Genomic DNA, 13,113 nt, shown 5'->3' with positions numbered 1-13,113 from the left:
AAAAGAAATATACGAGACAATAGATTTTATTATAAACTATAGAAAACTATAGGAAAAATAGAATCTTAAACTTCAAAATAACCATAAGAAAAAAGTTGCATAGGTTTTTTTTCTTCTTTCTTTTCAAAATCTTTCTCTTCTTTTAGAGATATGTTTAGTAAATCTCAAAAAATTTCTTCACCACCTTACAATCACAGCTTAAAACTATAGTAAACATGTAGTTTCCACTGCGGGTAATTTTACTCTCTGAAACCACTACCTTACCACTATTAAGTGTTGCTTATTACAGCTCTTATTCACCTCCGATTATTATTGGAGAAAAATGGTAAACCTCCAATGAGTTCACCATTCAACAAAGCTGTTGGAACGACATAACATCATCAATTTTAGACACATTAGTAGAATTGTTTCGATTTTTACTCTCTTTACTATCAAAAATTTATATGTTGAATAACCTCAAATGTTCTCACAACGTCAATGTAAAATAATGGAATTTTTAAATAATTAAGTTATTATTTTTCAAAAAATAAAATAAAATGTGTTTTTTTCCAGTGTATCCAAATAAATAATATACTAAATTACTAAACTAATTTGTTTTTCAGAGTTAGCTGGGAAGATACTCACCATGTGGTAGCAAATATAACTGGTGGCTATACATTATACACAACTCCACTACCATCCAGTGGTCCATTAATTGCTTTTATGCTTAATGTGCTCAGTGAACGTTATACAGAAGACCATGATATTTACTGGCAACGTGTGATCGAAACGTTCAAGCATGCCTATGGGCAAAGGTCCAATTTGGGTGATTTACAGAACGAATCGGAAATGAGTCAGACAATAAACGAAACCTTGATTAATTTATTAAGTCACGATTTCGCTGCAGAAATTCGTTCTCTAATTTTGGATGACAAAACTTTTAATGATTATGCATACTACGGTGCGAACTTCACAGTAGAGGAAGATCATGGCACTGCAAATATGGCTGTCTTAGCGCCAAACGGTGATGCAGTAACTATAACGAGTACTGTTAATAACTAGTAAATAACTTCAAATACTAAATAATTTTATAAATTAACCGAACAATTTTTACAGTTTTGGTTCAAAAGTAGCTTCAAAACGTACTGGTATAATTTTGAATGATGAAATGGATGATTTCTCTACACCGGGCGTAATAAATAGTTTTGGTGTTCCGGCATCTCCAGCAAATTACATTAAGCCCGGTAAACGACCTATGTCATCTATGTGTCCAGCTATTGTACTGGATAAAAATGGTAATGTACGTATGCTGGTTGGTGCAGCTGGTGGCACTAAAATTACCACATCTGTCGTATCGGTAAGATAAAAATCTTAGTAAGGTTCATAACTTCACTGCTCTAATCTTACTTATATTTTTTAGGCTATTATTAAATATCTTATCTTCAATGATACATTGTCTGAAGCTATAGATGGCGGACGTATACATCATCAACTGGCACCAATGGTTATAGATACTGAATCTGAAGTACCTCAAAGTGTACAAAACTACTTAAGAAAAGTGGGCCACGACTTAAATGTTTTAGGAGCTGGAAGTGGCTTTGCTGCTGTGACAGCAATAGGCGTACGCGATGGTATACCTGAACCCTTCTATGATCACAGACGTGTGGGTAGTAAAGTGCAGTTACAAGCAAAGAATAAAATGCAACATTAGAAATAGGAACAAAACTAACTTTCTCAAAAAGTGCTTGTTTAAGTCATTGTAAACTTCTATCTCAGGACTTCTGTAATAGTAATTATTGCTATATCAATTTAAGAATAATTCTACCTTCATGTAAATATATTAAATTCTATAGTTATTTTAGTCTTTGTTATCTAATGTTTCATCTAATGTTGTTTAAAGCAGTGAGATATGTATATATTTAGTTATTATTGCAATATATAATTATTGTCACCAGATAAGATAAATAATTTATCCCAAATTGTAATATAGATAATTTAAGAGTAATTTAAAAGGCCATATAATTGCCATTTAAGCCACAAACATTCCATGATATTTAGGAGAGATAATGTGGTATATTTTATATCTACACATAAAATTTTATATATATGTACATTTAGTTATATATGTTTTATACCATAGTACCTTAAATAAATTTTTTATTATTATTTTAAAAACATTTATTTTCTTTATTAACAAATTAAATTAATTGAAATAATTGCAAGTTACTTTCAGCATTACTAGAATAGATAATTACTAGTTTATTATTTTTTTTTTCTACTAGTGCTACTTAAACTCGTTATAAAATTATTACCAGTTTTAGTTTTTTTTTTACCATTGAAAAATGCTTGTGGTGATTTGCTACATATGAGCTATATGCATATGAGCTATATGATGGTTGTATGCAATTGTGATAAAGGTATATAGATTTGAATCGTAATATTTATAATTAATAACACATTATTATCTGATTGATTAAAATAATCATTTTTATTTATTATAATTACTAAAGAAAGAAATCGAGCGATAGGTGCCAAGGCTTATAGCTGAACTATTACAATTGACTAACTTGCAGATTTTGACACATTTTTATATAATGTATTATAATAAATTATGTTTTCCTTATATTCTGGTAGGTAAAATTTGTTGAGCAAGTGTCAAGTAAGGCAATTATTAAGTATATGGTGTATGAATAATGGGCTTTTGCAAAGATGAGAATGAGAGATTGCCACTCAAAAGAAGCTTATGGGAAAGTTTTCCAAGTTCCACTCACAATCGAATAAAAATTTGACATAGTGGATGTGTGCATGATTGTAGATATATTATTTTATATGTGCTTTAACAATTTAACAGAGTCAAATAAAATACAACTAACTGATCGAGTTGACTAGTGGTGAATACTAATCAATGACAATAAATATCTAATGATAGAGCTAAAATTAATTTCTGTACATATATAAATTAAAGAGGAGTTAATAGTCTCAATGCAAGAAATATCTGCATTCTTAATGAAATCATAATATGTATTTATCTTCACATGAACCACTAATATTTTTATTCATATATATATATATTTAATTATAATACCTTATATTTCATGATACAGATAGAACCAACATAATTTATGATAATAAATTTAAACTTTTATTCAGTTTGTATTATTCAGTTCATATATATATTAAGTCATTAAAAATCGCTGCGCTTCAAATTCCCCACAGCATGTTGAGGTACGAGTGTCATTGCTTTATACGTACGTCAATATTTTAAATTATACAAATGCAACCCTGAAAAGTGCATTTTTTTTCTTGTTTTTTTTTCTTCTTTTGATAACAAAACAAACAAACAAGTCATAAACTGTTGATGCTGATAAGAAGTAAAGAACTTTGCTTTTTAATTTCAAAAAATTACTTCAGAGACCAGAAAAATTTAAAACATATCTCAAAGATGGTTAATCCTGTACTCATAGTACACGGTGGCGCTGGTGACATTAGTGATGACCGTGTTCTCGGCAAACTAAAAGGTATGAAAATTGCGCTGCGTTTAGCGATGCCTCAACTATTGAAAGAGGCAGCATCGCCTAGTACAAATGCTCTTGACGCAGTAGAAGCGGCCGTACGAGCATTGGAAGCGGATGAGAACTTCAATGCCGGTTTTGGGTCATGTCTCAATATTGAAGGTAATGTAGAACTAGAGGCGAGCATAATGGAAGGCAGTAAATTACGTGCAGGTTGCGTTACATTGCTGCATGATTTATTGCATCCAATATCGGTGGCACGATGTGTAATGGAAAAAAGTGGTCATACTTTTCTCGGTGGTGAAAGCGCACAAATATTTGCCAAAAAACATGGTTTCAATGAAGTTTTGTCGGGCACTTTGGTTACACCACAAGCACGTTTAGCGTTAGCTGAATTTAAAAAATTAAGCAAAACTGATGAAAATTTAGCAAACGCACCAACAGAATTACCCGTAGTCAATGAGTTGAATACATTTGGAGAGCCTGGCACAGTAGGTGCTGTTGCGATTGATAGCGAAGGAAATATAGCAGCAGCCACGTCGACTGGTGGAATTACAGGTAAAGTAGCGGGACGTATTGGTGATACACCGCTATTGGGTTGTGGTACATATGCCGATAGTTTATATGGAGGTGTTTCAACAACTGGCTACGGTGAAGCTATAATGCGTTTTAATTTAGCTCAAAGAATCATACAGAAAATAGAATTACAAGGGAAGAGCGCACAGGAAGCTACATCAGAAGTGTTAAGCGATATGAAAAAGCGAGTACTTGGTGGCTGTGGAGCTATTACTATCGATGCTAAAGGTAATGTTGGCATAGATTGGAATTCAAAGCGCATGGGTTGGGCGTATGTGCGCGACGGTAGTATGCATTATGGAATTAATCATGGTGAAGTTCTTACAGAGCCATTCATTTAAGTATGAATTTAAATATTATTTAGATATTTTAAGTTTTTATATCAACATTTTTTGTATAAAGTATAAAGCAAAGTATATCTTTTGATAAAAAAAACATTAACAAAAATGTAATATTTACATGTAAAATTTGAAAATGACAATAAAGCAAGTATTTTATTTACGATATAAGAGTTACTATATTACTACACTATAATATATTATTATTATTTAAAATTGTACTATATTCAGCCTTGGTATTATTACTTAGTCTTCCTTAAAACAACTACAGTGCCGTACTTAACTGAAGTATGACAGTGAGACCAATGCTTAGGATCACTTTAACAGTTACGCTAAGTAATTCTTAAATGTTCGATCTAGGACATTAAAAAATCACTCAGAATTTAAATAAATATCATTTTTGTGACAACGGCATCGTAGCGTACGTTACGTGTCTGTTTTGTAAGACGGATTACCACTGGTATTTACATTACACATCGTGCTATTGTATATATGATATTGTGTGAACTAAAAAGTAGAAAATTTTTTAATTTACATATATATGAATAATAAAATAAAAATGGTTTTATACTCTAAATAAATGCGTTTAGAAATATATAGGGAAAATAGTTGTTAAACTGCACAAATCCATTATCCTTAGCGTCGTATTCTATTAATTGGCAAGCAGATTTAATCACAGAACTAGATGAAGATATTTGTACAAATATGATAATTTTAAATTTTATTCGTATTATTATTTTTATATATTTTATGTTTATTTTGGTGTTAAATTTGTATTTATTTATTTTCTTTATTCATTGCAATGTTGCCATATTAAAAATTTTGTGCAAATATTTGGAAAATGAGAAACAAAGAGTACTACCAAATAAAATTGCAACTTATAAAATAATCACTTAATACGAAAATATTTTAATTAAAACACTAGTTATTACTCACAAAAAGTTGCAATTTAAACAAATAATTGTACATATTTGTTGCGATTCATAATCACTTTCACAGGGTGAAAAAGTAAGAGAACTTAACAATATGGTTTGTAACTTGGACATATGGCAAAAAATGTTTTAGCGCCATCTGTTGTTTAAAGTTGTACATATTTTCGAAATAATGAACAGTTTTTGTTTGTGCTTTATGATTTTAATATAGATTTAATTAAAAAAATAATGTTAGCTCTAAATAAAATGATAAAATTATTGTATAATAATTGTAATATTAATAATAATTATTAATGATAATAAAAATAATGTAAATAAATAATATCTAAAAAAAATCTTAATTAATTGAGCTTTATAAAGATATTTCTTCATTTAATATATTTCGAAAAAAATAATTTATAATTATCTCTTTTATCTAACAGAATTTCTTTTCGAAAGGATATTGATGTTATTTCACTGAAAATATTTATTAATACTTTATTAATATTTTGACATTTCTTTTTTTCAGGTAAGATGCATTTTTTAGCTATATATGCTATATGTTTATTGTAGAATCTGTGTCCAGGCTCTCACTCCAGTTCTGATTTCTAAGGTCTCCAGATTACGTTTCGCTTAATTTCAATTTGCGTCTAGGTCTTATTTCGTTTCCAGAGCACATATTCGATGAATGTCATGATTTTGTTCTAATTATTCGATCATACCTTCATTCGGTCACTCCAATGATATTCTCGACAGTGAAGTCCCATATTTTCCCTTCTAGTGAAGTTCTCCATGCCATCAGTCACAGTTGAATAATTAATGTTCAGCATTTTCTCCGCCGGTTTGGCAGAGATTGCACTGCTTTTTTCATTCCGTAAATATTTCCAAAAATATCTGTGATCAGATGACAACTGTGTGACATAGTAATCAATCAAATGTGAAATCGGAGATCCATCGTTGTTGCAAAGTTAGGAAGGCTTCTTCTTTCATATGTTGATGTCGGTTGAATTATTTGCTGATCTCTGCTCGCAGCGTTACCTCCATTCATAGATCTGTAGATCAAAAGGAATGACACCACTGATCATAAGAACAGGATCAGTGGATCACAAGAATTATAAATAAACATGAATAATCGTAGGAGACCATACAGTTAAAGAATACAAAAAATAGTTCCATAAGCAAAGAATTTATAAATTATATTTATACTTATATTTAATTAGGTATCAACAGTGATAAAAAATGGGTAATTACGCCTTTGTAATGAATTTAGTCTCTACTCTTCTATACTAGGGTTCTTGTGAGGAATGTGGTACCGAAACGGCGAAAAATAGCTAATTGATGTACATGCCAACCAACGCCTTTATGAAAAAAGTTGGTCAGCGATCGTGTAAGAGAGCACCTGCCTGCTCCGAGTGGCAACATGAACATTAGTTCATTCCATTGATGTGTGCATGTGATGTAAGTTACAGTCTTTCTTCCTATGACAGACTGAGATATTTTGAATGATGAATAACATATGAATAGTGGAATGGATCTTCCAATATTTGTTGGCGAACCACTTTTATAATCCAAACTCGAGTAGATTTTTACTAAAATCATAAGCAACCTTCATAATATTGAAAAGCCATTATAGAGGGGTTGCCTTTGGAGTCCTTAAAATGATTCTTATCATAAAGTAAAATATATAAAGATATGTAAGATATATAAATAGTTGTTTTCAGTTGTTTATTAATTTTCTATTAATGGATTTTGCAACAATTTGGTCTTCGGAAGTTTACAAAGTGTAAGACTATATAGTCGATAGTCTATATTTAGAAATAAAATTAGAACATTTTATTAATTTTGAATCGATAAATATTGTGTAAATCACTTATCACTCAACGTCCACCTGAGATAACTTTCTGATGTTGTGCGTATTTTAATTTCTTACAAAATCGTCAAGTATCAAAATCGTATCAAGTATTTAATGAGATTTATTTGGGCAGATAAATTTATTTTGCTTGGTTGTCTTTGAGATTAATTGAAAATGTAGAATGCAAAATGTTTCTTCAATTCAAATGCCAAAGGAATGAATGATTTCCCCAAATTCTTTTATGGAGGTCAAATCGCATAAAAATAAAAATCTCAATTCAATCGAAAAACAATTGAGATGAATTTATCACAGCAATGATTTGATTCGAGCAAATCGCATGTTTCGGTGCCTATTTTTAAAAGATCTACATATGTACAGTAATCTCCCCTACAACTCGGTAGATTGGTTCCGCGTTTTAGGGTATTCGCTTATACCCCGTATACATACGTGCAGAGGTACGCGAAGCTAATTATGAGCTGTACAAGTCCTCGCATTATATGGGGTAATGTCCGTGTAATACGGGGGATTGAAATCGCGTAATATGAAAACGTGTTATAAGGGTACCGCGTTATAGGAGGGACTACTGTATATATTTACTGTTTCATTTAATTTAACTATGTTAAGAATTGAAAAATTAAAAACTAATGAAAAACGTAAGATAGATTTTCATTCATTTGTTGTGATAAGTAACAGATAAATTGCAAGGATACGGATGTTTTTCGGTACCCTTTTTACAGAAATTATATAAAACTAAGTTTTTTTTTCCAATTATTTAAATGGTTATTGTCTATAGTATATTAAATGCTCAAATGATTATTGCTATTGCCTTTTAATGTTTGAACTGTGACGTTGAACTTGATATTTGACACTTTCGCAACTCCAGTCTTATACGATAATAACTATAATTCGAATCCGATTCAATCGTGTAAACAATTGGTGAGGCTGAACTCGCAAAAGAAGCAATCCACTTCATCTATTATTAAGTATTTTACAAGCGTACCGTGGCGCGCTTGTACATTGAATATTTTCCGGTTGAAACGTCCATAAGGCATATGAGCAACATAATTTCTGCATGATTTTTATCGATTCACTCGATACTACTATACGTATTACTAGTGTAGCTCAGCTATAGATAATGTGTAGTTGGGGAAATATGTTTAATTTTGCGGAAGCAAATCATAATAGCGCGTGCGCCAGAAAATTAATTACATTACAAACTGGCGTTGAATAATAAACATAATCGCAAGAGACTGGAAGATTAAGACTACGAAGATTACTTGGAACTTAAATGTATGAATTGAGGCTATTTAAGTAAAATATGTAAATTGGTAATGATTAAATTGAATAGAGACATAAGATTGGCATGTTATGGTTAGTATAAATTTAAGATTTATTACAACTCTTGTAAAAAATCTTGAAGACAAATAATTGTTTATTTCTTACAAATTCGCTGAATGAAATCTGAGATTAATAAATAAATTGTACTAAAGGCGATCTATGAAAAAGATCAGTTTCGTACCTTACTATTTATATATTTAATCATTCAAACTTTAAGCAAGTAATACTTGCATATAATTTACCAGTATCCAATAGGAAGCTACCCGAAAAATGTCAAGGGATCATAAATAATAATGACTCATTAATAATGGATCATTAAAATTGATTTCCTTAAAATTCGTTTTTAGGCGCAAGCATTTACTCCATTTATCCCTTTATATTATCCGCATGTATTTATATAAATTTATAATATAATAACTAAATATGCGTGATATGATTGGAAGTACAATCAATCATAAACAAGGAATGAAAGACATCACAGAGAACAACTATTTTGATTTGTTGGTAGACACAAGCATTCACAAAATTCGGAATTTATTCGTTCGGTTGTTATTCGCAGAATAGTAATGAGCCTGTTCTTAAATTTTTAAAAGTCAAAAATAGAAATATAACATGCTTAGGAAATCAAAACTTTGCAATATAATATAACCTATACAATCATACCTATAAGTATCCTATGTTACTTGTCTAGTATTATTGAAACTAGTCGTTATCATCTAAGCACCACACTTACGATTGTAGCATTGCTTCTTTTGTCCTAACTGTTAAGGATTATAAAAAATCAACTGGAAATGTCTTCCACAATCATATATTTTTTATATGTAATTTGCAAACTTTTTTTTAAATTAGTTAAATAAAATCGTACAGATTTAACTAGATAAATTATGGTTTATGGGTTTAAAATTGTACTGCAACACGCACTTTTCTCTTAAATGACTCAAGTCAGTGCAAACTTTATTAGAAACGCATCGTTGTCTCCGCAGTTTCCAGTCTACACAATTACTTTAATGACATAAAATTAAGGCAATCAGCACATAAACATTTAAAGAAAAGTACTTGTCATGTAAAAAATTGCAATTGTACGAGGGTCCCTACTTAAGTATTATTGAGGTATATAATATCTTATGTCATGCTTGTTTCATAATTGGAATAAAAGTAACCATAAATATTGTGTTATGATTTTAAGATTACAAGAAAAATGAAAGACGAAGGTGTGAAAAAGTTACACCGAAAAAGTAAGACCAAAATCCATTGAAAAAGAAAATGAAGTGAGAGATTCGGAACCTCTCAGAAAAGATGAGATAAATGTTCAAAAAGCATTGTTCCAGACCATTTCCTTATGGATTCGGACTCTGTCAGGAAAGATGAGATAAATGTTTAAGCATAGTTTCAGACCAGTTCCTTATGGACTTTATAAGAACACTCAGCCAATCAGTTGAAATTTTTAGTTGCTCGGTCACTAATTACTAATTGGTAGGAACAGACTAATTCTGTTGACACAAAATACTTGACATTTGACACAACATCAATATAGACTTTGCTTGGATGCGGTTTGATTCTCTAACAACTGGTATCTATTTAATTCTACAGGAGTCATTCTTTCTGCAAATCATAAAAGGAGAGTATATACAATACGTTAAGAAAAAATACTATGAGAAATTCGGTAAAAGAGTTCTACCAGAACAGTGCTTGAGAATTTACGAGAATTCCTGTTAATTATTATATTATCTTATATATAAATATACACCTTTATAAAAAATAAACATAATAAAAAAATCCTTTTATTCAGAAAACTTGTGTTGTTTGTGAAATTATTCGTTTTCGATGCAGTTATATCGATCGCATCTATATTATTCGATTATTTATTGTATAAACTTTGACTCTAGTTGCTAGATGTAAACTAATGATAAATATAGTATGTGATTGAAATAGCCTGTTTGCATTATCAAATGCTTTATAACATTTGCTTTATAACATATATAGTTTCTTATTAACTTACGCATTTATTCAAACTGTCTTACATATTTTAATTCATAACATAAATTGTATTAACCTATGCTATAGATACTTATATATATATATATCAATTTCCACATTGGTTTTCCACCGAGGCATCCTTATGTCTTTCCCTGGCGGCTGATTTCACGAGACGGATGCCAAACCTATGGACAAGCAAAATGTAAACTCTTGGGGTAGAACCAATGTGCTCACTCTTAGTTCATTAACCAGCGAGTGAGTGAGTGACAGGTAACTATCCAGAGGTGCCATCTTAAAACTGTGCGACAACGTCAATGCAGGACGATAAGGATTGCGCTGACATTATCCATGTTAAATGCAATCAGATGCGATGCCTTGTGTACTAGCTCCCAGGGACTCGCAGCCCCAACCCCAACCTACAATATACTATACTCTATTGACAGCTTAATATAAGAGGAGTTGTTATTAACTGATCTCTCTCGCTCTCTATCTCTCTCTCTCTCTCATTATAGAAAAACTCATAACAACAGATTGATATTGATAGTTAATGTACTTTTATCTCACATCTACACCAATTATCGGTACTCTTAACAACATACAATGCATATTGTGGCTCAATTATTATTTTGTAACTGTTTGTGGTACTAGTTCAACGTTTTTAAAGGCCACCTTTGAGTAATAAAATTTTCTTCATCGTTTATAAAACAAATTTCGTGTCATTGATCTTGTAACCGTAATCGTTTATTGTCTCTAACATCTCTTGAAGCGTATGCGCTTACGTTGTAAAATGCAGATTAAGATACAATATTTCATTTTGCAGATAGGCACGACCGAAAGTATCGAATGAATTATTACAACAAACTAGCTAGCGGTAGTGATTCGCTACAAATAGGCGCCATTTGCCCACACGCCGAAGCATTCCGCACTTACCTTAGACAGCACTCGTCGTACCAACTGCCAACTTACACCGAAATCCGCGTTCATATGCTTCGGTGCAGAAATGAAATGAAAATTCAAATGAAAATCTGTTGCGATGTAAATTAATATCTTCAAGATACAAATTCAATTTGAATATAGCGAGTAGAAGCACTATGGAATACATATCTCATACTTATTGCTGCAATAACAGTTATTTTCGCGTTATAATTGCTTTTGAGCTGAACTACTCGTTGAAGGAGTTTTCTGTTCGAGAAGTGCGGCGGTACCTAAGGTGAAATGTGAACTCACTTCAAGTACATGATAGATGCGGATGCAAATAGAGTTAATTTAATGTTTTTGTGGTTTTACAAAACCAAGTTTAATTAATTGAAGTACGTTTGTAATGAACAATTGTTTTCATTGTTCATTAAGATTAAATTAATTATTTTTTTTTATCAACTTCACTACTTTAAGCATTGATGATTAACTCAATCGGGCTTAAAAAATGAAAGCAAAGTACCAATGACTGTGATACCGAAAAGGTGGATGAATTACACTAAACTGATTTCGCTATTAAGCTGGCAATATGTTGAAGATATGGTATACCTTAAAAATTGATAGCGTCAAAAGCGTAGTAGCCTCACTTAACTATCGCTTAAATACCGCTGACGATGAGTATATGCTAAATATCGATTTCTTAGGAAATCCAAAATTCTCATTGAGATACCCCGTAGATATAACGGTCTTTTGGTAGGTTTAACGAAATCTGCCGCAGCAGCGGGGAAGACGATGAGAGTACCTCTCATCTACTATGTTTTTGCTCAGCTTATGCACCGCGGTGACTTAATACTCTAGGAACCCCCTTTCTTGAGGACCTTGACCAATTGACTAAATGTATGTGGCCCTCTAACCTGCAACAAATCCTACTTTTATTGAAGCCATTCTCTGTTGCAATAAGATGTTGATAGAAGAGGGAAATATGGGTCGTTCTGCTCTGAGCTATAAAGTATTTCAATATTTTTTAATGCACTAAATGATATCATTCCTGCTCTTATCACTATAAACTAATATTAAACAACTTATATTACTAATTTATACGTCAAAAATTGCTTTCTGGAGTTATGAAATATTAGTAATAATATTACTTTAATTATTATTTTTTAAATACTTATATACTTATTTATTATATCTTCTCTTACAATGAGACCAACAATAAGTCTTAAAATCTTATCACTAATTACATGATATTACAGTTTTTATTTTAACTTTACGATGTATAGGTAATATCAAATAAAATAATTAAACCTTATATCGGGGACCTCACCTAAATCAATGGGTTATATTTCATTGGAATGAATGTTAGGTGGTTTATTAAGCAAGCAGTTAAACTTTATCAGGTTACTAAAAGAAGAGTGGGGTATTTACTTGAAGCTATTGAATTTAAATTAATAGCTGGACGATCAACTATTGTTAGGCTAGAAGTATTGGATTGAAGTGCGAGATTCCTTGCTAAAGGGTTAACATGTGCTATCAGCCTTAATTCTATTTTTTCATATATTGTCAAATTCAACTTTAACTAATGGATTTTGTAGATCTCGGTGGATACTTTTAATCCTTACATACCATGGGGCATTAGTGATTGTTCTCAGTATATTTGACTGAGCATTTTAGATAATTTCAATATTTTAAGCACTGGATACCATAAGTCCATA

General features: G+C 31.1%; 2 protein-coding genes across 2 annotated transcripts; both read left to right on the top strand.

Annotated features, from left to right (window-relative positions):
* The first annotated feature begins 597 nt into the window (after nucleotides 1-597).
* On the top strand, nucleotides 598-2,096 carry LOC119671737 (scoloptoxin SSD20-like). Its single transcript, XM_038082498.1, has 3 exons — nucleotides 598-1,040; nucleotides 1,096-1,336; nucleotides 1,400-2,096. The coding sequence occupies exons 1-3, from the start codon at nucleotides 703-705 to the stop codon at nucleotides 1,688-1,690; spliced, it is 870 nt and encodes a 289-aa protein (XP_037938426.1). The 5' UTR covers nucleotides 598-702; the 3' UTR covers nucleotides 1,691-2,096.
* Nucleotides 2,097-3,271: 1,175 nt separating this feature from the next.
* Nucleotides 3,272-4,562, top strand: LOC119671733 (probable isoaspartyl peptidase/L-asparaginase GA20639). Its single transcript, XM_038082493.1, has one exon. The coding sequence runs from the start codon at nucleotides 3,338-3,340 to the stop codon at nucleotides 4,406-4,408; it is 1,071 nt and encodes a 356-aa protein (XP_037938421.1). The 5' UTR covers nucleotides 3,272-3,337; the 3' UTR covers nucleotides 4,409-4,562.
* Nucleotides 4,563-13,113: the final 8,551 nt, after the last annotated feature.

This window comes from Teleopsis dalmanni, chromosome 1 (assembly GCF_002237135.1).
Source record: "Teleopsis dalmanni isolate 2A chromosome 1, ASM223713v2, whole genome shotgun sequence".
In the NCBI taxonomy this organism is placed as follows: domain Eukaryota; kingdom Metazoa; phylum Arthropoda; class Insecta; order Diptera; family Diopsidae; genus Teleopsis; species Teleopsis dalmanni.
The sequence above is the reverse complement of the archived record's forward strand: the minus strand, read 5'-3'. Positions and strand labels throughout refer to the sequence as shown.